This window comes from Phaseolus vulgaris, chromosome 9 (assembly GCF_000499845.2).
Source record: "Phaseolus vulgaris cultivar G19833 chromosome 9, P. vulgaris v2.0, whole genome shotgun sequence".
NCBI classification, from domain to species: Eukaryota; Viridiplantae; Streptophyta; class Magnoliopsida; order Fabales; family Fabaceae; genus Phaseolus; species Phaseolus vulgaris.
The window spans coordinates 7639400-7662039 of NC_023751.2; the positions used below are offsets into that span (position 1 = coordinate 7639400).

The window sequence follows — 22640 nt, forward strand, 5'->3', positions numbered from 1 at the left end:
ACTTATCTACTTTATAGAGTTAAGAGTTCTCTATTTTTAAAGATATTTATAAAAATATATTCAAAGTGTCATTAACTTCCATTTTTAAATTTTTAAACTATTGAAGAGTACTGTGTATATGGTTAAAAAAATATAGCTATATTTTGTATTTTAATTTTTAGATATAAATAAAGTAATCAATATATAAAAAAATAAAATTATTAATATGATAATAATCATAAAAATATTTACAAGATGTTTATTTATTCTGTAATTTTTTTTAAAAAAATTAACTTTGGTGAAAAGACAGTTTTAACAATGAAATTTGTTAAAATAAATCTATCCTCAGCAAAAAAATGATTAGTTTGGTTTGATTTTTTATTAATTTGAAAGGAAAAGGAAAACGAACACCCAAACTTCTGCCTTGTGTGGTTTTATGCATTCGTGGCAAACAAATTGATTCCGATCGTCCATTCCAACTTGAACAAATCAGCACCGTCCGTTCATCGGCCCCGAGATGGCGAACCGCTCCCTCTCCGCCGGAATCAGACGGTACGCCCAACTCCTTCTTCTCTCTCCGCTTCCTCATTACCATCAAGCTTCTTAACTCGGAAAATTTCACTGCATAGTTTTGTGTTCGGCGCGAAAACTCTTTGCAGCACCGTTACTTCTCGCGCTTCGGCGTTGCACGTGCCGTTCTTGCGCAAGCTCAAATCCCCGAAGCAGAATCCATTGTTGGTGCTTCAAAATTGGGTGGACGAAGGCAACGATGTTTCACCCTCCCAGCTCAGAAGCATTGCCAGAACCCTCGTCAGATCGAAACGCTACCACCACGCCCTCGAGGTTCCATTTTCTTCTGCCATCTATTATACTCTAAGTAGTCAATTGCTTCCAATTTTGTTCTTTGATTTTGGCGCGCAATTTTGAGAATCTAAGTAGATTTAAATTAATCTACGTTTTAAAGTTTCCTGTAGTAATAGTGAAATAAGTATTCTTGTAAGTTATACAATAGGTTCACATAATGAAGAGAAGCAGGTTTGAGCAGCAGCAGATGGAAGACTTGGTTTTCGTCTAGTATAGCAAAACTCTTAAGAGAACAATTTGACATTCTTGATACTAAATGACATTGTTTATAGTTATTATGGTTGCAGAAATGGGTGGATATGGAGAAACTGATAAAGAGGAACTGGGTTTTTGTGAAAATACTTTTGACTTAGGAAGTTTTTGCTAACCTAGTTGGGGCAAGGGAGGGTACAACGTTTACTAAACAGCAAACAAAATTGAAAAAAGCAACTTCGAGGCAGTCAAGCTATAGCTGCAGGGGATATTATTGAAGATTGAGTGGAAAAAACGGCATATAATGTAGAAAGTGAAGAGAAATGAAAAGAAAGAGGATGAGATATGAGTATATTATTGATGATAGCAATAATATTTAAGAAAGCTCACAATATCTTGGAGATGATGAGTTTGATTGACAAATAAGGATAATTCTTGCTTATATTTGTTTTTTAGGTATCGAGACTTTGGCTCATGCCTTAGAGGCCTAAACTTATTTAGCAATTGATTTGGTGCTGTATTCTTTATTTGTTATGCCTTGTTGTATTGACTTATTGTTTTAGTTATGCCATAGACTAACTATGATTGTGCATGTAGTATAAATCATTTGCACTAAGTTTGACATTGACTGCTCTGCAATACACTACCATTAGTGCTTTTAGGCCTGCCACTTTGCCCTACTTTCAAGGATTTACTATGTAAGGCATTTCATACCTTACTGTTCCGGATAAGGCATTCTTTCTCTCTGTGGCAAGCATGTTATTGCAATGCAATTAGGTTTTGAGATAGTATAGTCAATTAGATAAGCAATTTAAATTTGTTAATTTTTCTTTTACAGTTATTTAAGTGGATAGAAAACCAGAAAAATTTCCATATGATCCCAGTTGATCATGCTATGAAATTGGAGTTAATCATTGAAAATTATGGTTTAATGGAAGCTGAAGAATATTTTATGAATTTACGTGACTCGGCTGCAAAGAAGGCTACCTGTCTCACCCTTCTACGTGGCTATGTAAGATATAGGGACACTTGTAAGGCTGAGGCTTTAATGGTGAAGCTCTATGAACTGGGGCTAGTGGTGAGCCCTCACCCTTTTAATGAGATGATGAAGCTGTATCTAGTGACATGTGAGTACAGGAAGGTACCCCTTGTTATCCAGCAAATGAAGCGGAATAAAGTACCCTGCAATGTGCTCTCCTACAATCTTTGGATGAATGCTTATAGTGAGGAAGAAGGATATGGGACTGCAGCAGTAGAGACAGTTTTTAGACAAATGCAAAATGACAAGAACGTTGAAGTGGGATGGAGCAGTCTTGCTACATTAGCCAATGTTTATAAGAAAGCAGGACAACCTAAGAAAGCCATTCTGGTTCTCAAAGATGCTGAAAAGAAACTATCTACCTGTAATCGTCTCGGTTACTTCTTCCTCATAACACTATATGCTTCTTTGAAGGAAAAGGAAGGAGTCTTACGGTTATGGGAAGCTAGTAAGGCAGTTGGTGAAAGAATCAGTTGTGCTAACTACATTTGCATACTAACATGCTTGGTGAAGCTTGGGGACATTCTACAAGCCAAGAGAATCTTCTTAGAATGGGAATCTAATTGTCAGAAGTATGATATCAGAGTCTCTAATGTTCTTTTGGGTGCATATGTGAGGAATGGATTAATGGAAGAAGCTGAATCATTACATCTCCACACATTGCAAAAGGGTGGTTGTCCAAACTATAAGACAATGGAAATTCTTGTAGAAGGATATGTTAATAGGCAAAAAATAGATGAGGCTATTATTGCAATGAAAAGAGCTTTGGCTATGATGAAAAATTGTCATTGGAGGCCACCACATGGACTTGTGTTAGCCATTGCAGAGTTTTTGGAGAAAGATGGGAATCTTGAATATGCCAACAATTATATTACAGATATCCATAATTTTGGTCTTGCTAATTTATCATTGTATAAAATATTACTAAGAATGCACCTTTATGCCAACAAACCACATTTCCATATCCTTAAAATGATGGATGAAGATAAGGTTGAGATGGATGATGAGGCACATTCCATTGTTAAAGCTTTCACTGTGTAGGTAACATCAGTTCCCTTGCGTTTTATTACAAGTTGTGCAGTTTTCCCTCCTTAGAATAATTCTTGTTTTGTGGATGTGTTCAGGCTGAAAAGTTCAGAGGTGAAGCAGTAACCTGGAAGTCAATTTCATTCTTGGGTAATTCTTTCCTTAGTAAACAAGTTCATCTTTTTCGTACCTAAGGAGGTAAGACCAGTTTTTAATCAGACAAAGAAACCATGTGTTGTGTTTGAAGATTAGCTGCTTACTAGATACCCCAACATCTTTAGTTATATATTTTTGTAAGTTCCATAAGTAGCAAGGTTTTTCGTAATTACATTGATGTTCAATTCCCTTAATTTTCGAACTTGTTGAAATATAGTTTGCTATATAGAACAGTAATTTCAGTATGGCATTGCCCAGGGACCATTTATTTATGCTTTCAAAAAGTGCCTTTCATAATGACTTTTTTTCAGCATTTATTGTGTTTTTTGAAAAGCACTAAAATAAATTATTTTTACTCTTTTAATAGTTAGATGTTTTTATTTTATTTCTTAAAACTTGTTTTTTTTTTAATTATAAACATTTTTTAATAAAAATATCTTTTTTTTTTTTTTTAAAGGAAATATGTCATGCAGAGACATCTAATCACAAACCATCATGTATGGTAATCTATTTAACTTCTATAATAATAGTGATGCACTAGCTATAGTCCAGATTGCAAAAAACCTTGTGCCTTTAACTAATCATTGATGCAGTGGCACTACTATTTAAAAGAAGGGAATAAAAACCTAAAATAGTGAATTTTTGAAAAACCAATTTGGAAAGAACCTCTTGAGACAGACTGTGACTGCCGTGAGTGGTCCCCGGGACTTCTATGATTGCTCAACCAATTATCCTCATTTTTACACCAACTTTTCTTCTTTCATAAACAGGTAGCTAAACTCTTATTTTTTTGGGATTTTACAAAGCTAGACTCTTCTTACTCATACATCTAGTCTAAGATTTAATCTAGGTTTATTATTCTTTAGTCTTCTTCATTTATTTGTTTGTATTGGGTTGATCTCTTTTACATGATTTATGGTTTGAAAATTGTGTTTAAATCTTGATTGATGAAGAGTACCTAATGGGTTTTGTATCTAGAAATAGAGCAAAACTTTAGTATTTTTTTGAAAAACCCTTATTCTTAATGCAAGTTGTATGGTTTAGCCATTCAAGAGATTTACAATTTAATTAATGAACTTATGCTTTCTCACGAAGGGATTGGGTTTGAGATATATTACAGGTTGATGTTAAAGTGAGCTGTAGACTTGTTAGAACTGGTTTACTGCACAAGGAAAGGGTTTGGTGAAATTAAACTCTTAAAACACTTTATTACCATGGTTGATTCGTGTTTTTGCTACTTGCCACGTGTTTTACAAAATACCTTTATAACCTTTACATCATCATATTAGCTTGTTAATTTATTTGTTTATTTAAATTCTTGCAAATCAATTGAAATCATATTTCTTATGGCTGTAGTTAGTGAATGGTTTGTTTAGCAAGTATCATGCGAGTCTCCATGGAGACTATCACTTATTCAATATTACATTGATAATTGGTGTGCTTGCCAATAATACTGGTTTTATAGGGTTTTACCGTATGATTGAAACGTTAATTTTTTATTATATGCCTACGGTATTAATAATTATAAGGCAAACAACCAAGATGTGCAATACCCATTGTTTTTATCTTACCATTCCAGATTGCACCAGCTGTATAAAGACACAAGGCCAGTCATGGTGTAGATATTTGTTTCTACCATTCTGTTGATCACTTTTATTTCTTGGGTAGCATGTTGAAGGTCAAACTGCAAACAACTATTAGAATTGACAATTTTGGTCTTTCAATTGTACAAAGTATTGCTTAGGATACACTTTTCTGCTGATGAACTGGCCTTCCCATCTCCATATTGTTTGAAAAGTGTTGTGCCGTCTAATCTTTTAGCATTTGACAGGGTTCATTTTAATGGAGTAATTCCCATTTGTTTTCTGTAGGGTACGTATGTCTTTTCTAGGAAAAATCCGATTCATGCATCGTGTATGTATGTACAATGTTTAGGTTAAAACAAGCGGAGCACGAGCACTAATGCGAATTGACAGATGCTGAAAGATTTTGTGGGATTTGAATCAGAATTCAGAAAAGCTTTTAGGTCCAAAATCAACGGAGAAGTTTCATCCATTTATCAATCAGTTACAGCATACTGGTAAATATCTTTCAACATGTTTACTGTATTTAAACGTAATGACAGCATTTTATAACATGCTCGTGTAAAAGTATATTAAGATGGTAATTGGCATTGTCATTTCAAACTACAATTACATGCGAGTAAAAACGATAATTTCCCTGGTAGTTTTCGGCTTTTCCAGCATGAGAGGTTGGCCATGAGCTCAGATACGTGTCTGTTTATATGACAATACACAATTTATATATCATACACACATATCAAACATTAACTAATCATCACATATTGCATGATATTGTTGGGGGTAAAAAGCCTTTTCAAGTGGATGAAGATGTCAAGCCCTGTGGGAAGGCCTTGTGGTTAAGCTGTTCATCACGAGGCGGCATGCATTTTTTGATAACAGGAAGCTCAAGAAATCATCAAACCAAGAATCAAGCTTATCCATGAACTCTTTATCAATCCGATTTATGACCACAATTTCCTCCACTATTGGTTCCCAGCATCCAAGCCAGCCTATGAGAATATCAGCGAAGCCTATTTTTTGACCTCCAAAGTTAGTGCTTTCCCCCTAATCCACCTTCAAGGGTCTTTAGATTCTCTCGAGCTTCTTGTGCTGCCTTCTGTTGTTCCTCCCCTCCTTTGGAAAAAAGGTGGCCTAACAGCTGGCACCCACTGAGAATAGTGAAAGTTGAATGTTAACAAGGGGGGGAAAAAGCACATGAAACATGCAGTGTTCTAAATTATAGTACCTTTTATCAACTTTTCTGGACCAGAATCGTGCTTGGCCGTTTCATAGTGATCATATGGAAGAAGAGGATTTTGCTTCCAGGTTTCATTAATATACTCAATAGTCACTAGTGATTCTGCCGGGGACTTACCGTCATGCACCAGAACCGGTGCCTTCCTATTGACTGGGTTATACTGCAGGAGCATGGCATTCTTGTTCCTGAGACCTTCTTACACATACTGGTACTGAAAAGCACACTTGACCCTGAGGGTAAATGGACAACCCCAGAACCCTAATAACGTCACTGATTCTTCTGCCATTTTTTCCTTCTTTTTAACTTACGAATTAAGATCCAAACACTTGCAGTACTCTCATTCTCGTGTGCCATTATTTTAGTTATTTATTGTCAACCAATCAATCAGAAGTAGCATATACTTGTTCATTTTAGGCTGTGTTTGAATTGGGGAGAGGATTTGATGGAGTGGATTTGGAGTGATTTGAGAGGAAAGTGTTAAGAAAGAGACCTTGTTTGGATTAAGGTATATTGTAGTGGATTTGTGAGGAAAGTTTATTGAAGTTTGTGAGTGATATGATGGTTGTAAAGAAATTTTTATTTTTTTTAAATATGTAAAATGTAAGTTTACAAATTTACCCTTTGTTTAATAAATATTTCATTAATAAAATATGAGATATTTTTACACAAATTTTAGTTAATTAAAATTTTATAAATATATATAAATAATATTTTCATAAAATCAAATCAAATAAAAATAAAAATTAATTTTTATTATTGTTAATATTATTATTTAATAATTTATTTTAATTATTATTAAGTATGTAATTTATATTTCTATTTTATTATTATTATTATTTTAGTTATTATTTAAAATTTTATTACTTTTTTATACATAGTTTTCTATTTTAAATTTTAAATATATTATTATTTCATAATTTTTATATGTGTATAAAAATAATAGTTAAGGATAGTTTTGACTTTTCATTGGTTTCCTCTTATAATACCTCGGGTGCTAATGAAACTATTTTAGTGAAATTTATCGCTTTTCTTCTCTAGGCACAACAGATAATTTTTGCCCTCATCCCGCAAATCATCGCTTTCCATTCTCTTCAAATCAGTGGAAGCAAATGAAACTTTTCCATGCTTTTCAATCCGAGTGAACACTGTTCACTCGGATGCAAACCGAGCCTTAGGACTTTGTTTGGATTAGGGAGTGGAAATGAGGGAGTGAATTTGAGATGATTTAAATAGAAAATATAAAAAAAGTTAGGGTGTTTGGATTAAGGTAAAGAGAGGGGAAAGTGTAGGGAAAGTTTATAAAAGTTTGTGAGTGATGTGATGGATGAGATTGAAATTGTATTTTTTTTAATTGATAAAAATGTAACTTTACACATTTGCCCTTATATTTAAAAATTAATAAAAAAAATTATTTTTATTAATTATTTGTGAATTATATTTTTTTAAAATTAAAATTATTTTTTCGGCAATTGAAACATTATTTTCAATATTGTGTTCGAGCTAACTTCGGAAAATTATAAATTATATAAATTTTTGGGATCATATTTATGATTGATAAATATTATTGAGAACAAAGTTGTAATTGTGAATTATTTATTTTTCAATTATAGTTGTATGCAATTAAAAGATTATTTTCGAAATGGAACAAATTATTTCTGATAATGTGTTGGATGTATAATTCGTAGTATTTTAAAATATTTAGATATTTTGTATAGTTATAATTATTTTATAAATTAAAAATAATGTTTATAAAATTCTTTTACTTGATTTTAGAAAAAAATAAAATATTATATGTAGACTATGTATTTTAAAATATTTCAATATTCTGTAAACTTATAATTATTTTATAAATTCAGAATAATATTTATAAAATTATTTTACTTGATTTTAGAATAAATAAAATCTTATATGTAGACTATCTATAAAGTAATATTTTAAAATATTTAAATACTTGTAATTATTTTATAAATTCAAAATAAAATTTATAAAGTCTTTTAGTTGATTTAGGAAAAAAATAAATATTATACGTAGACTATCTATAATTATTTTAAACCTGTTCAAAATAATATTTATAAATTTTTTTACTTGATTTTAGAAAAAAATTAAATATTTAAATATTTTGTATACTTATAATTATTTTATAAATTTAAACTAATATTTATAAAAAAAATTACTTTATTTTTAGAAAAAAAAAATTATACATAAACTCTGCGTATTTTCAAATACAAGAAAAAAATTAAATATTAAAAAAAAAAAACTAACTAGCAGAAAACTCATTCAAAATTTCATTAATGCTCGTTAATATACTCATCAATGTGATTAAACTTGAAAAATCAAAAGGCAACAGCATACATCTATTAACATAAATAAAATAAATAACTAAACATTACAAAAAAAAATTTCTCAACATTTCATTCTCAGATTTTATTCTCCAAATTCTAAATCTATCTAAAATTTACCTCCAAAAACGTAGACAACAAAGATGCAGAACCACCAACGACCACTGTGAATTAGCCGTCCACCGAGCACCACCAGCGGAACCACCACCCACCACCAACAGCGAAACCGTCCAACGACCACCAAGAACCGCGCATATCCACCATGCACCTCCGACCGCTGCTAAGTACTCCCTCAACTCAAAACAAATAACTTACCTTTACTTCTCTTCCATATTTATCATCCCTCTCATTTATTCATCACCCACACACTTGAATTTATCCACCAAACAATGTAAGAATTCTTGTTTGTGTTGTGTTTATGCAGGGAATCTCATGCGTGAGAATGAGATGGCACGGGCATAGACAGTTATGGCACATAGGTTAGGTGAACGGATGGGTAATATGGTAAAATGAAAAAGTTTCTCTCCAAATCTTCTCATCTCATCAGGGAAGCCTTTTTCCCTTTCTTCACTTTTCTTCTCCCCCTAATCCCCGCTAACTCCCAGATACAAACATCAGATTTATTTCCTTTTCAATCCGGATGAACAGTAATCACCCGGATACAGAAGCTTCTGTTGATTTGAGAAGATAAAAAGTTATCACAACGAGGCCGAAATAAGTGCTCAAATAAATGAACTATCTAATAGTAAACGAAAGTAGATATTTGAAGAGAAAGATGACTAAGGGTCAAATCATTTAGGCTCTGTAACGGAATTGGAAAGCTCTTTTAACTCAAAGTGTCAACTCATTTTATTTACAACCTTCAATTTTTTTGTCTTAATACTCTCGTTAGCGTTTTTGTATTTTTTTTAAAGAAAACTCTTTCCCAAAACTAAAGTTGAACAACATTAATTATATTTTAGAAATGGGATAAATTTGTAAAGATTTTTAAAAGTAGTTTTTGAATTTAAGTTAGTTTTAAATTATTATAAAAATATTATTTTTAAATAAGTTATTATATAAAACCAGAGCCTTGTAGATTAGTTAAATTCAATGAAAATGCAAAGGAAAGTTTTACATGTAAACCTTTCAATTTTCTTATACCTTTCGAACAGCTAATAAAAAACTAATAGTTTTACTTTTCTAGTTGATTCATCCCAAAGTATTTTATGTTTTAGAATAAAAATGTAATTTTATTGGTGTTGGATATGTGTTGTGTAGAGAATGGAATGTTTGTTTGTGTATCATCACCCAATGCAAAATTGCCATTTGTGGTTTTATTTCTCTAATATGTATCACTGATCTTAGTGTCAACCTCAACTTGTAAGATATTTTAATTTGGAAAACTTTCACATTGCTCAATCTGTAATGTTTTGGGATTGTCAATCTGAAAAGTCAAGATAAATGTTTATGAAAAGGGAAGATAAATGTTTATGTAGGGTTCTGAAAAGTTTGCTCCCGAGAACTTTTCATATATTTTGGAAACTTTGTTTCAAAAAGTGTTTTGAAAATCTGGCTCCATAAAACTTAATTTGAAAGATTTCTAAAATAGATAATTTGGAAGTCACCATTTGAAATATAAGGATAGAATAATCATTTTAAAAATTATGGGGTGCATGAGTGATTGTGGGGTATAGGAAGCAAAAACCTTTTTTCTAATAAATAATCATGGATTTCAGTACAATAAGTGTACAGATATATTTAATTTTTAGTACAATAAAAAAAGTTATAATATTAGTACAACAACTCTAATTTTGTTAGTTTTATTTACACTTCATTAATAATTGAGCATGTTTAATCTTTAGTAGTTATTGTCACATGTTATCAAAGAGGACAAATTGACGTAATATGTAATTAACCTTCAAGTAGGTCTTTTATTCTTTGTTTTTTTTGTTTTTCTTTTTATAAATTTTAAATCCTTAATAGTTCAAGTTAATTGTATACTAACATTAATTTTTCTTTTATTCACACCACACACACGTAAATCAACATGTGTTCAATTACATTAACCATTAACTAATTTAAACAAAATTAATAAAATTAAAATTTTTGTACTAAGACTGTAGATTTTTTATTATATTACAAATTAAAAAATTGTTGTATTAAATATATTTTGCATTAATAAATAAAAAATATTTGTTATTATAATATAATATATGAATATATATATTAAAAAAATATTAATAACTATTAAAAGTTATGAATTATATAATCAATTATTTTCATTATATAATATAAACATACTAGATTATTTATGCTATATTAATTCTGAATATTAAGTAGTAAGGACTACATGGTAAAGGGCAATGAAGGAAATTGAACTATACAAGCTTTTTTTTTTTCTATTTCTCATTGCTTTTTTTTTTTTTTCTTGAACATGAATTTCAACATGAATTCAATAAATTCGGTATTTCTCCAGATGTATTTTGATTAGGGAGTGGAAGAGTAAAGAAAAAAAAATTGCCAAAAAAATAGTATATTTGGATTGGTATATGTTAATGTGAAAAAAAAAATATTAAAGTTTGTAAGTGATGATATTTTAAATTTTTTTATAAATGTAAAATATAATATTAAAAATTTATTTTTGTTTTTTAAAAAATTGAATAATGAAATATGAGGTATTTTGGTGTTGATTTTGAGTTAATTGAAATTATGTAAATTAGGTGTAGTATCATTGAATAATTATTTAAAAAAAATATGAGTTATTTATAAATTTACAAATTTACTGTTTTATTTAAAAATTGTTGAAAAATTAATTTGATTAATTTATTTGTGAATTATAAATATTCAAAATCCTAAATACAAATCTTAAATAATTAATGTCATATTTAAATAAAATTTAAAATATATAAAAAATTATAAAATATTCCAAATTTGAAATAAATACAAATTATAAATATTCAATGCTCTATTTAAATAAAAATATAAAACTTCTAAAATTTTTAAATCTTAAATAAATACAAAGTATAAATATTTAATGTCCTATTTAAAAAAAATCTAAAATATATAAAATATTCAAAATTATAAATATATATAAATATTAAATATTTAATGTACTATTTAAATAAAATATATGAAATATATAAAAATTCAAAAATACTCAAAATCTTAAATAAATATGACAAACAAAATTGATTTCCACAATGTTATGTCTACACACTAGAAAGCTGAAGTGATTACATGCATGAAACGTGTAAGGGGCATTAAGATAAAATACTGAAGATGTATGTGACTTTTTTTCATAGAAACTAATTTTTTTATGATACTAATTCAACATATGCATTCATCATTGTACTTGTCAGCCAATTCACTGAACCAAACAAGCTCCATTAAACACTTATATCCACGTGAACCCTAAATATGTGGAAAGAAAGAGAGTGTTATAGTATTGGTGAAAATTCTAATGAGTTTACCTACCGAACTTATTTTTGATAAAAAAAAACACTTGAATACCTAAAAAAAATTAATCCAATGTTCTTTTAAGGATTGGTTCCATTCTATTATTGTGAAGTAATCAAACATTATCGTTTAAAACTTTTCTTTCATCTAATTAATGTATCCCCACATTGGTTTTGACAACACATCACCCTTGAAATGTACATTATCCAAGTCAACCTTTGATAATAAGCTATTATCACTTATATGAACTAAATTGAGGTAGAAAAATTGTATAGTATAAAGTATAGTTTAATGTAGATTTATACTTTTGATTATATAATATTAAAATCAATATATTAATTCACCTGAGTGTATGATTGTGAAATATTGATTAGTAGTGGTGGTGGGTGAAAGGGTGTGGAGTCACGTGAGAGGAGTGTGCCCAAAAACAGCCGCATGGCACGTGAGGCAACAGAAACAGTACCAAATAAATGTAATATAGATTGTAGCGTATTCGCAGTCCCATGAGCTTACCGTGGACGCGCTCACCGCATAACATAAGCCTCTCCCTGAAGAAAGTTAGGTTTGGATTTTAGAGAAGAAAAAAAGATCACACTCCACACCATATACGACGCTAAGACTCTTGCTTTTTTTCACCAACAAGATAACTCTTATTTCACCTATTTCCCCCAATTCTTGGATCCAAGATTTCTAGGGTTTCTGCACCAATCTTCTCCGCCATTCTTCCCTTTTCCGTTTATTCTCTATCAAAAGCCTTTTTCCTTTGCTGTCTTCTCTTCCATCGGAGACCCTTGTTCGCTCCAAACCTAAGAGGTTCGTTCTTTTCGCGCTAATTTTTTTATGTCCAATTATTGCTGTTTTATTATTAGTAAGCCACGCTTGATCATTGGGGGAATGTTAATTCTCACACCCAACCAAAAAGTTTCTGGTTCTTCTCTTCCTCATTTTGGTGGCGGGGGAAGGGGGTTTTCCCTTTTCCCTTTTCCCTTTCCTTTTTTGCGTGCCGTGTAATAATGGCGGTGCTTTCTTCAATTTGGATGTGATTCTGAATATAATGCATACATATATATAGACACACATACATATATATGTATGTATATATCGGACGGGTTTTCGATTATTGTTGATGTTCTCTGTATTCATTGTAGAAGACGGATCGAAGTGTGAAATAGGGGTTTGCTTGGGTGATGGGGTTGTTGTGATCTTGAGATTTTTGAGGGTGGTGAGTGCTTGTTAACGTTAACCGATGTTATGAGGAAGAAAAGGAAAGGAAGCGAGACTGATGCGTCTGCGGATCTGGATGTTATTTTGTCTCCTAATCTTGGCTCTGCTTCGTCGAATTTGAAGGCCCATTACTCGCTAGAGGATTGTTCTAGGCTGAAGAAGAGGTGTTGTAAGGAGGAGGATGCTGCCACTGAGCCAGCTGCTTCCTTTAAAAGAAGACTTGCCGGCATTGCCACTGCCCCGCCTTGTGGGACGTCTTCGTTGATCACGCCAGGGCGAGGGCTTAAGAGGAAGATTGGATGCATTGATGTTGCTACCCAGATGGGCAGGAAGAAGAAGATTGAGGATGATTATGTGTCTGGTGAGACGATTGGGCAAGGCAAGTTTGGGTCTGTTTGGCTGTGTCGTTCCAGGGTTAGCGGAGCAGAATATGCATGTAAGACTCTGAGGAAGGGGGAGGAGACGGTCCACCGAGAGGTTGAGATAATGCAACACTTGTCCGGACATTCTGGGGTTGTGACACTACAAGCAGTTTACGAGGAAGCTGATTGCTTTCATCTTGTGATGGAATTGTGCTCTGGGGGACGACTCATTGATCGGATGGTTAAGGATGGTCCGTATTCAGAACAGCGGGCTGCTAATGTACTCAAGGAAGTGATGTTGGTCATCAACTATTGTCATGACATGGGAGTTGTGCACAGAGATATCAAACCTGAGAATATACTGCTCACAGCTTCTGGGAAAATAAAGCTTGCAGATTTTGGCTTGGCCATGAGAATTTCCGAAGGTAACATGTGAAACTTGTCTTGATTCCTTAACTTCGATTCCAATCTGCCTTCTGTGAAAATATATCCAGATCAGTATCTATCAAGAAAAAAGTATATGGGGCTTAGGCAGATATGCTATTGTTCATACCATATGTTTATTTCCCGTTTCCATGCATTAATTGAAGGAATTCACCATAATGAGCTTTAAACTTAAAACAGTCACAAATTTTTAAAGTCATTACATTTGGTGGTAGGGTCCACATTGTTTGCATCTTATTTTAAGCAATTGCAAATATCATTTTGAGTTTGGCAAATTTCTTTTCCGGTCTGGCTCCATACATCAAACCGTTATCCATGTCTTTGTTAACTAAAAAGTTGTCTTATCTCAGGTCAGAACTTGACTGGTTTGGCTGGAAGCCCTGCCTATGTTGCCCCAGAAGTATTGTTAGGCAGATACTCTGAGAAGGTGGATATATGGAGTGCTGGAGTGCTTCTGCATGCTCTGTTGGTTGGCAGTCTTCCATTTCAAGGAGATTCGTTGGAAGCAGTTTTTGAGGCTATTAAGACCGTCAAATTAGATTTTCAAACTGGGATGTGGGAATCAATATCTAAACCTGCGCGAGATCTTATTGGGAGAATGCTGACAAGGGATATTTCAGCGAGGATTTCAGCTGATGAAGTACTTAGTAAGTTCATGATATATTATGAATGCATTGTAGATTGCCGGTTTTATCTTTCTTCCTTCTTTCATGATGAATCTGCGCAGAAATGTTGTATAATATAACTCTCTCTTCCACAGGCTATTTCATTTAAAAAATCAAAACTCGGAATATATGCAAGTTTACTTCAAATTTATTTGTTATCACAATGACTTTAAGTAAATGCCTTGTTATATCAGGCTTTGACTAGCTGTTAAATGATTGTACCCTTCTGTACTTGTGTAGCTATCCTTTATTTTTTGGCATAACGGTTAATTTGCTAATCCTCCAATACTTTGTTACGCGTTCCACTTATATGCTAATGATTCTCTTTCAAAAGTGTGCCTAATATTTTCTAGGAGAAAAGTAACAATACCTTCAATGTTTGAGATAGTTTTAAGTTGACTGTTAGCGTGTTATATTAACCTTATGGTTTAATTTCAGGACATCCATGGATATTGTTCTACACGGCACAGACATTGACGATGCTGCCCATCAAAACAAAATTGAAGAACCAAATTGGTGCAACATGTCCACAGCTTGTTGCTGTTCCCGAACCAGGGTTAGGAGGAAATAGGATGATAGATAATTACTCACTTAGCGAGGGTTCATTCTCCGAAAGTTGCACTTCAGATGATCAGGATGAATGTGTGTTGATTGATGTGCTTGCCTCTGCAATTTCACATGTGAGGATATCTGAACCAAAGAGGAGCAGGGTGTGTGGTCCAACAGGTCCGATAGTTCAACAAGGTTCATCTAACATGAAGCCAAACAACCTTTGTAAAGCATTTTAACCTACTGACCGGCTGACACCAAATATACCACTTTTCTTGACTGTTCTTGCTGGGATTATAGAATCTACTTTCCTCAACACATCACACAGTGGGCTAAAGTGAATTTTACATGCTGACTCCTATGGTAGGGTGACCTGGGTGCCGTTCTCTCCCCAAGTTCCTTTATAGTGAGATCTAATTACAATATTTTTTTGTTCCTTTGCTTAATAAACTAATAATGATTAACTGAAATAATTGTACAGCATTTGTGAATAGAATGGTAATGTGTCATTTTCTTGAAGTCGCTGGTTTATGCGAATTGAATATTTTATCTTCTTTACATATCCGATCCGATCGGGTATTTACTTTTTTTACTAGTCTCGTAAGACTTGCATTCCCTTGACAAGAAAATAACGAAATTTAGTTGCTATAATGTTCTTGTTAAGGAAAGAAAAGCGAAGTGGTACCTAATTCTCTTCATCTGAGCAATTGGTAGTGAATACTTAATTTCTTTTTGCCGCGATTGCTGCATTATCCAATGATTTCCAAATTTAATGGTTGTGCATGTTTATACTATAAAATATTTTAAAAAAACTTCTATTAGAATTTTTTTAGTTGTTACTATAAAAAATTAACTAACATGATATTAATGTTGACATAATTAAAACTGTTTTCTGACATGAGTACATTACTTTTTTAATTTCCTCCGATCAAAGTTATTGAATAGATGTTATGCCCGTAAGTTCAAATTTTGTATGCCTTTTAATATATTGAATACGTTCCACCTAATTATTATCTATTTGGAGAAAAAACAAGCCCTATTAAAAAAAATAACATTGTCTCTCAAAGTTTTGCATTTAGATTTCATTCTCGTAGTATAATGGTTTGTAATTTGCTTTTAGCATGCAACAGTGCAATTGGCAACAAAAACAAACCAGATAGCTCCATTTTGAGGGCTTCCTATCCAAACAGGTTATTATCTATTGTCGCACCATTAACTCAGTAAAGTTCAAGGATGCTATTGACTACATTATCAAATATACACATGATATTTCAAAGAGAAGAGAGTTATCCTTTACACAGCTTTACTGCTTCGACCAAGAAACATAATTCGGAAGTCGAAGAATTTTTAACAATAAAGCAATAGGTAGCGTAGCTTTTATGTACAAGAAGATTAGGCATAACAGTGACTAGTGAGTAATCCCAAGAAGGCCCTGAGTAAAATCTTTTAGGTACGAGCCATCATTTTCTGGACAACTTTGACCAGAAGTATACCATAAAGAAACAGACTAATGCAAAAACAATCACGTGAACAACATGGTTGGCACCATTTCGGACGATGCTCTTGTTCAATCTTCTTAAATTATTCTTCACTCCAGCTTGAGCTTTTAACATTGTCATTTGCTGTATTGAAACATACACAATCAAAATATTAATGAGACGGTTGGGTAATTCCTTGCCAAAAAGGAGAGAATGTGCCAATGTCTGATCAATTACTATAACACAATATTCAACAAAAAACACCAAAAAAAAATTCATCTCTCCTCATCGCAAGTAGAAAATCCCACTACTACGAAAATTATAAAATATTGGACAAAGTATTCATCAATTTAAGAAAAACCATTATTAGTTGTAACTTTCCTTCTTCCATTAACCAGTTATCTTAATGCAACTCCACCCAGAATAATCCTTTGTAACCAAAAAAGGCTTTTAATTCCCGCATCCCAAAATTAATACCTGCACCCCCATGATTTTTAAAATGACCATTCTACCCTTTATACTATATGCACCCCATGATTTTTAAAATGACCATTCTACTCTTTATAGTATATTTAAATGTTGCCTTCTGGATTACCTATTCTGAAAATCTTACGGAACAAGATTTTCAAAACAGGCATCTCTTGGAATGTTGTTTTCTTTGACCACCAACATATTTTACCATGTTCGATTGGTTGTTTAGTCTTTCTGATTTTTCTGATATTTCCCATTCTAAGAACGATCTAAAATGGGTCAAGTTTAAGACAGGCAAAATCCTAGTATGCCCTTCTCACATCTGATCCACCACCATCCTTGCTTCAGTAGTTTTGCAATGCTCACAACAAGTTTCTCGTTGTTAAACATGTATGAATTTGGACCAATTTATTTTCCTGTTACCTAATCTTGCACAACTATTCCTATATGTCTTCCTTGATAGTTAAAGATGTTCATTGGGTCAATGCGATGTATGATGAACTCCAAGCTCTTCAAGAAAATTTCACAAGACATTATTCCTCAACCATCAATGGTTAAGCCTATTGGTTGCAAATGGATTTATTCAATGAAGCTAAATTATGACAACATCTTTAATCAACGTTGTAAAGCCCATTTGGTTGCTTTTGGACATTGAATATTCCACGCCAACTAGAGATATAACTAAATCTTAATATGTAAATGGGGTGCAAACCTCACTTTATAAGACGGTTTTGTAAGATTGAGTTGGGCATAAACTCACTTACTAAATGGTATAAAGTGATTTAGAATTTATCCTAGTCAAGTTCATTGAGGTTGTTGTGCCACCTGTTATCGGGGGCTCCTGTTGAACCACTCACAAATATCTAATCTCATGCTCAAATGTTTGTTCCTCAGCCTGAGAGGTTCTACTAGAGATCTCATCCACATTAACTAGGAATAAGGCCAAATTAATATATATATATATATATATATAAGTGGAGTGTAGATCTCACCATACAAGTCGATTTTGTGTGCTTGAGTTAGACATAAACCCACTTATTAACATGGTATCAAAGTCATTCAGAGTTTATCCTAGTCATGTTCACTAGAGTTGTTGTCCTACTCATTATTAGACTCCTAGACCACCCACAAATATGTAATCATACACTCTAGATGTTTATTCCTTAGCTGACATGAGAGGACACGTTGGAGATCTCACATCGACTAGAAGGGTGCAAACCTCATCGTACAAGCCAGTTTTGTAGGGTTGAGTGAGGCTTAAAGTCTACTTTCTTATGAGAAACAACCAACAAGTATGGGGTGGATTATAATGAGATGTTTAGCACCAAATGCAAAAATGACCAATATTAGGATCATTCTCTCTATTATAGCTTCTCAAGGTTGGTCCCTCACTTGAATGGATGTGAAGAGTACATTTATTCATTGTGACTTGGCAAAAGATATTCAAAATGCAGTAGCAGCATTAACGGTATGGTTTTCCATTTCAAATCTTATGATCCTGTGCAGTATAAGAAATTGGACCTAGAAGCTAGATTTCACATTTCAAAATCTGTAGAATTTAAAACGTCTAAAGCATACTAATTCCATTATTGCCCGAGTCATAAAGCAGATAACTCTGGGTTCTAGGCCCTCAACATGCACTCTCCTTTCTCCACCCAAAATTCGAAACAAGCAAAAAATAACAAAAACTGCAAAATTACATACCACTTGTTCCAGAAAATCTCTCTGATGCTTGACCTCTGAACCTATATCTTCAGCAACCTGCGGAAACATACGAAGTTTCATTCACGCGAACATCATTTATGAATCAGAATAGAGAAAATGGAAATAGTCAAATTGTGAAATACATTTTTCAATTTTCTAACTTGGCCACGAAGACCGATGATTTCATCATCGAAGTCGATGCCCGGGTCGATATGCAATTGGATTTCATCCGAGGATGCAACGGGTCGGGTGCTAAGTCCCTCTCTGCAATTGTCGCAAATTCAATTGCTGCAAAATTCTTTGTAACGAATGTAAGAGAAAGAGAGAGAGAGAGAGAGAACGCGTAACCTGGATCGATAATGCGCAGCATCAGCGTAGAAGGAGGCACCTCTGTGGGGATTGGTGGACATTGAAATGGAAATTGCAAGCCCCAAAAAATGAATTGAATTTCAGAGAATGAGAAACGGAGTTGCACACAATTCAACTTTCAAGGTTTCGTGTCAAAAGCATTCAATTCATTGCAAATTCCAACTTACAATTCTGCCCCCGAAATATATAAATTTTCAATTCTTATTATGCTTAAAATATTACAGTAATAATTATTAGTTAGGTTTGGATGATTTAAGAATAGTATTTCAATTTGATTATGAATATGTGTATTTTTTTTTTAGAAAATGAAAATTCGGTACTATAATACATCACTTCCTATGATTAAATGTGAATACTCAAATACCTAAAAATAAAAGAGTTTACCATTTTCTTCCTAACATATTTGCTAAATTACAATAACAATAATGATTATAGTCAAAATGTCTCAAAATCACCAAACATCTTTTTTAAATGTCTAAGTATACAATGTTACGTGAATTTAATATCAATGATTTTTTAATTGTTCAGTGATTTCTCTAATTAATATATATATTTTAACATAAGAACGTTGAAAAGTAAAATTTTCTAAATCACATATTATTCATAGTGTTTATCTAAATAACATGTTTTATTATTTATTATCATAATTCACGTTTAGAGTAATGCCTTCATTTTGATCAATTATAATAAAAAAAGTAGGTGAAATTTTGATTTTTTTTATAGTTAAATTCAGACCATCAACTTTATTTCTTTTTTAAATTAAGATGGTAAGAAATTTATTTTTTAAATATATTTTTTGATTAATTTTATATAAACTATTAAATTAATTAATATTGTCTAAATAACTAATATATTTTATTATCAATATATTTATGAATTTATTTTTCTACTTTGTAATTATTTGTGGGCTTTTCTTATCATCTTAATGAATAATATTTTAATATTTATTTTAAATTTGAATTGAAAATATAATTGTCAATAATTCAAAATAAATACATATTTACAGTATTAACTTAAATCATTACAAAATTTAAACATAACTTAAATTTCCAATTTTTATTATCAACACCATTTAATTATTTCAAATGTTATGAAATTTTAATAATAATGTTTCATTATAAAAAAAAAATCATATTTTTCAACAATACTATTTACTTAAAAAATAAATAATTGCAACATGTCATTTTATTACCAAATGCATCTAACTTAATTTAATATATTATTCCATACATTACATAATCAACTTAATAAAAATGTTAATATTATTATAATATCTAATATGTTTATAAAATGTTAATAAATTTAATTAATATATTTCTCATTTTATAAAAGTTTTTATTCTTTTTTCTTTTTATTTTAAATATTTCTTATTTCACTTCAATAGAATATTTTTTACAAATATCATGGGACTAAAATTAATATAATTATTTATGTATTACACTTAACAAAAAATATATACCTCCATGAATTAGTTACAACAAACAATATATAAGTTTAATTTCGTAAATGTGTATATATTATTTCATATTTTATATAAACAAATTAATAAAATATTTAATTATAAATACTCTCATATTTAAACCAAAATTTAATATTATTTTCATGTCTTTGTCATATTTATAAACAAAAACTCAATGTTAATTACATTTAACAACTTATTTAAATTATTACAAAAAAAAATTAAATATGACTATTGTTATAAAGTATTAACAATTTTTATTCTTATATTTCTAATTTTAAAAAATCATAATTTATTTTTTCAAAAAAATGAAAAAATGCATCATAACTAAATTATGATCTATTGTTTTATTGAGATGATTCAAAATAATGTGAGAATTTCGTTATTCAAGAATCATAACCATGAATAATAAATTTTATTTAAGTCAATACTGTGAATTGTATGTTGTATAGAATTTAGTTTGAATTATTTTATTTTATAAAAAAATTAAATAAATACACCACTATTCCTCCCACCTCATGTATTGAAAACATATTCTATCCATACATCCTCTAACAATTGATGTTTTTTTTAGATGTTTTCGTATCAATAAATAAATATTAATGACATGATAAAATATTAGCATGATAGAAACAAATAGAATTTTAACCATCATGACATTTTATCCTAAATATCATGCAATATGTGAGTAATCATTTATTTAAAACTTCTCCATAGTTAAATTGAGCTTGTTGATTAAAAAAAATGTAACAATTATTTATTATTGTAACTTTAATCAGCATAGTTATCACAATGATATAATCATAAATGAAACAACAATAATAAAAAATATATATACAATTTGTTAGATATGACATTTCACACGTCTAATTTTAATTTGATTATACTTTTGTTAGTATATAAAATCAAAGGTTAAATAATTATTAAGAATGTATCTAATAACTTTAAATTATTTTATAATATTGTAAATGTAAGTAAGTTAAACCTTATAAAAAATTTAATATAATCTTAATTATGACATAGATATTAATCTTAATCCAACAGTAAAATATTGCATCACACGATCATATAAATAGATACAACAATTAAAATAAATATACATTATTATTATAATATTTATTGTACACATATAATGGACATTTATTGAACGTCAAATAATTTATCTGAGAAATGAATCTAAAATAAAAAAAAATCACAATTGAAAAGAGTAAAAGACACCCTCTCCGTCCCTTGCACAATAAAGGAAACAATTATAAAAGTAAACTTAAAAAATATAATTGTAATGTATATTTTCACTCTAACAACCATTTATTTATTTAGGGTAATAACAAAAATTGAAATATAAATTTATCTGACTTTTTCTACCATGTTAACCCGATTGAAATTATAGTAGTTTAATAATACCAACTTCTTCTTTTTTAATCGTAAAATTATATGTTGACTTGTTAAAATAAATCAAAATCAAATAAAAAAAATATTTACATTTTAAATTTTAACTTATAAACTATTTTGTCTTATATACATTTTATTCCCTTTTAATTATATAAAAATATATATTAGTAACATCTTTAAATATAAACGAAATAGATGGGTCAATCCATTTTACATATTAAATTAGCAAAACATATGGATTCAATTAAGAAAAAATTATATATGGATTCTTAGGCATCATTATATATGGATTCATTTGACCCATTTTTAACGTATTAATCCTAAATATAAAAAAGTTAATTAATGCAGACGAGAATTTAAAAAGAACTCTTATAAAATAAATATCTTGTTGACAAATATTTTGGAGTGAATATAGTACAAAAACTTTTTATCATCTTTCACTATAAAAAAAATTATTATTTAATGCTATTTTTATTTTTTTTACATGTAGTTAATTTTACAACAAATTTCAAAACTCAAATCAGATTAGTTGGTCTAACCAATTCAACAAAAAATTGAAGCTTATTAGTCAAGTGTGGACACATTCAATGCATATATGCATATAATAAATTTACATTGAAATGTGTGAATTTTGCTGGTTGAAACAATATTTGTACGAATCATTTTGAAC

The 22640-nt window shown here is 30.6% G+C and overlaps 3 protein-coding genes and 1 pseudogene across 18 annotated transcripts; 2 read left to right on the plus strand and 2 right to left on the minus strand.

Annotated features, from left to right (window-relative positions):
- The first annotated feature begins 361 nt into the window (after nt 1-361).
- Nucleotides 362-9281, plus strand: LOC137821455 (pentatricopeptide repeat-containing protein At5g27460). 15 transcript variants are annotated; one of them, XR_011082809.1, is made up of 6 exons: nt 362-531; nt 609-822; nt 1874-3115; nt 3199-3250; nt 5128-5336; nt 8840-9281. XR_011082809.1 is itself a non-coding variant. In XM_068626061.1 (5 exons), exons 1-4 carry the CDS (start codon nt 497-499, stop codon nt 3224-3226), a joined length of 1515 nt encoding a protein of 504 aa, XP_068482162.1. In that variant the 5' UTR covers nt 362-496; the 3' UTR covers nt 3227-3250; nt 5128-5483. The 15 variants fall into 15 exon arrangements, 4 of the variants coding, with proteins under 4 accessions (XP_068482162.1, XP_068482163.1, XP_068482164.1 ...); XR_011082810.1 differs by lacking the exon at nt 8840-9281 and adding an exon at nt 8550-8690 and having other exon boundaries at nt 5192-5336; XR_011082808.1 differs by lacking the exon at nt 8840-9281 and adding an exon at nt 5628-6456 and having other exon boundaries at nt 3199-3298.
- Nucleotides 5633-6641, minus strand: LOC137821457 (glutathione transferase GST 23-like; annotated as a pseudogene).
- Nucleotides 9282-12218: 2937 nt separating the features above from the next.
- LOC137821061 (serine/threonine-protein kinase PEPKR2) lies at nt 12219-15616 on the plus strand. 2 transcript variants are annotated; one of them, XM_068625479.1, is made up of 4 exons: nt 12219-12666; nt 13002-13864; nt 14234-14530; nt 14987-15616. In XM_068625479.1, the coding sequence occupies exons 2-4, from the start codon at nt 13105-13107 to the stop codon at nt 15334-15336; spliced, it is 1407 nt and encodes a 468-aa protein (XP_068481580.1). In that variant the 5' UTR covers nt 12219-12666; nt 13002-13104; the 3' UTR covers nt 15337-15616. The 2 variants fall into 2 exon arrangements, with proteins under 2 accessions (XP_068481580.1, XP_068481581.1); XM_068625480.1 differs by having other exon boundaries at nt 12351-12666; nt 13005-13864.
- A 725-nt stretch (nt 15617-16341) lies between these two features.
- On the minus strand, nt 16342-19305 carry LOC137821914 (bet1-like protein At4g14600). The gene is made up of 4 exons (XM_068626716.1): nt 19099-19305; nt 18894-19014; nt 18751-18807; nt 16342-16719 (listed from the first exon to the last, which is right to left on the minus strand). The coding sequence occupies exons 1-4, from the start codon at nt 19158-19160 to the stop codon at nt 16558-16560; spliced, it is 402 nt and encodes a 133-aa protein (XP_068482817.1). The 5' UTR covers nt 19161-19305; the 3' UTR covers nt 16342-16557.
- Between the last annotated feature and the right edge of the window lie 3335 nt (nt 19306-22640).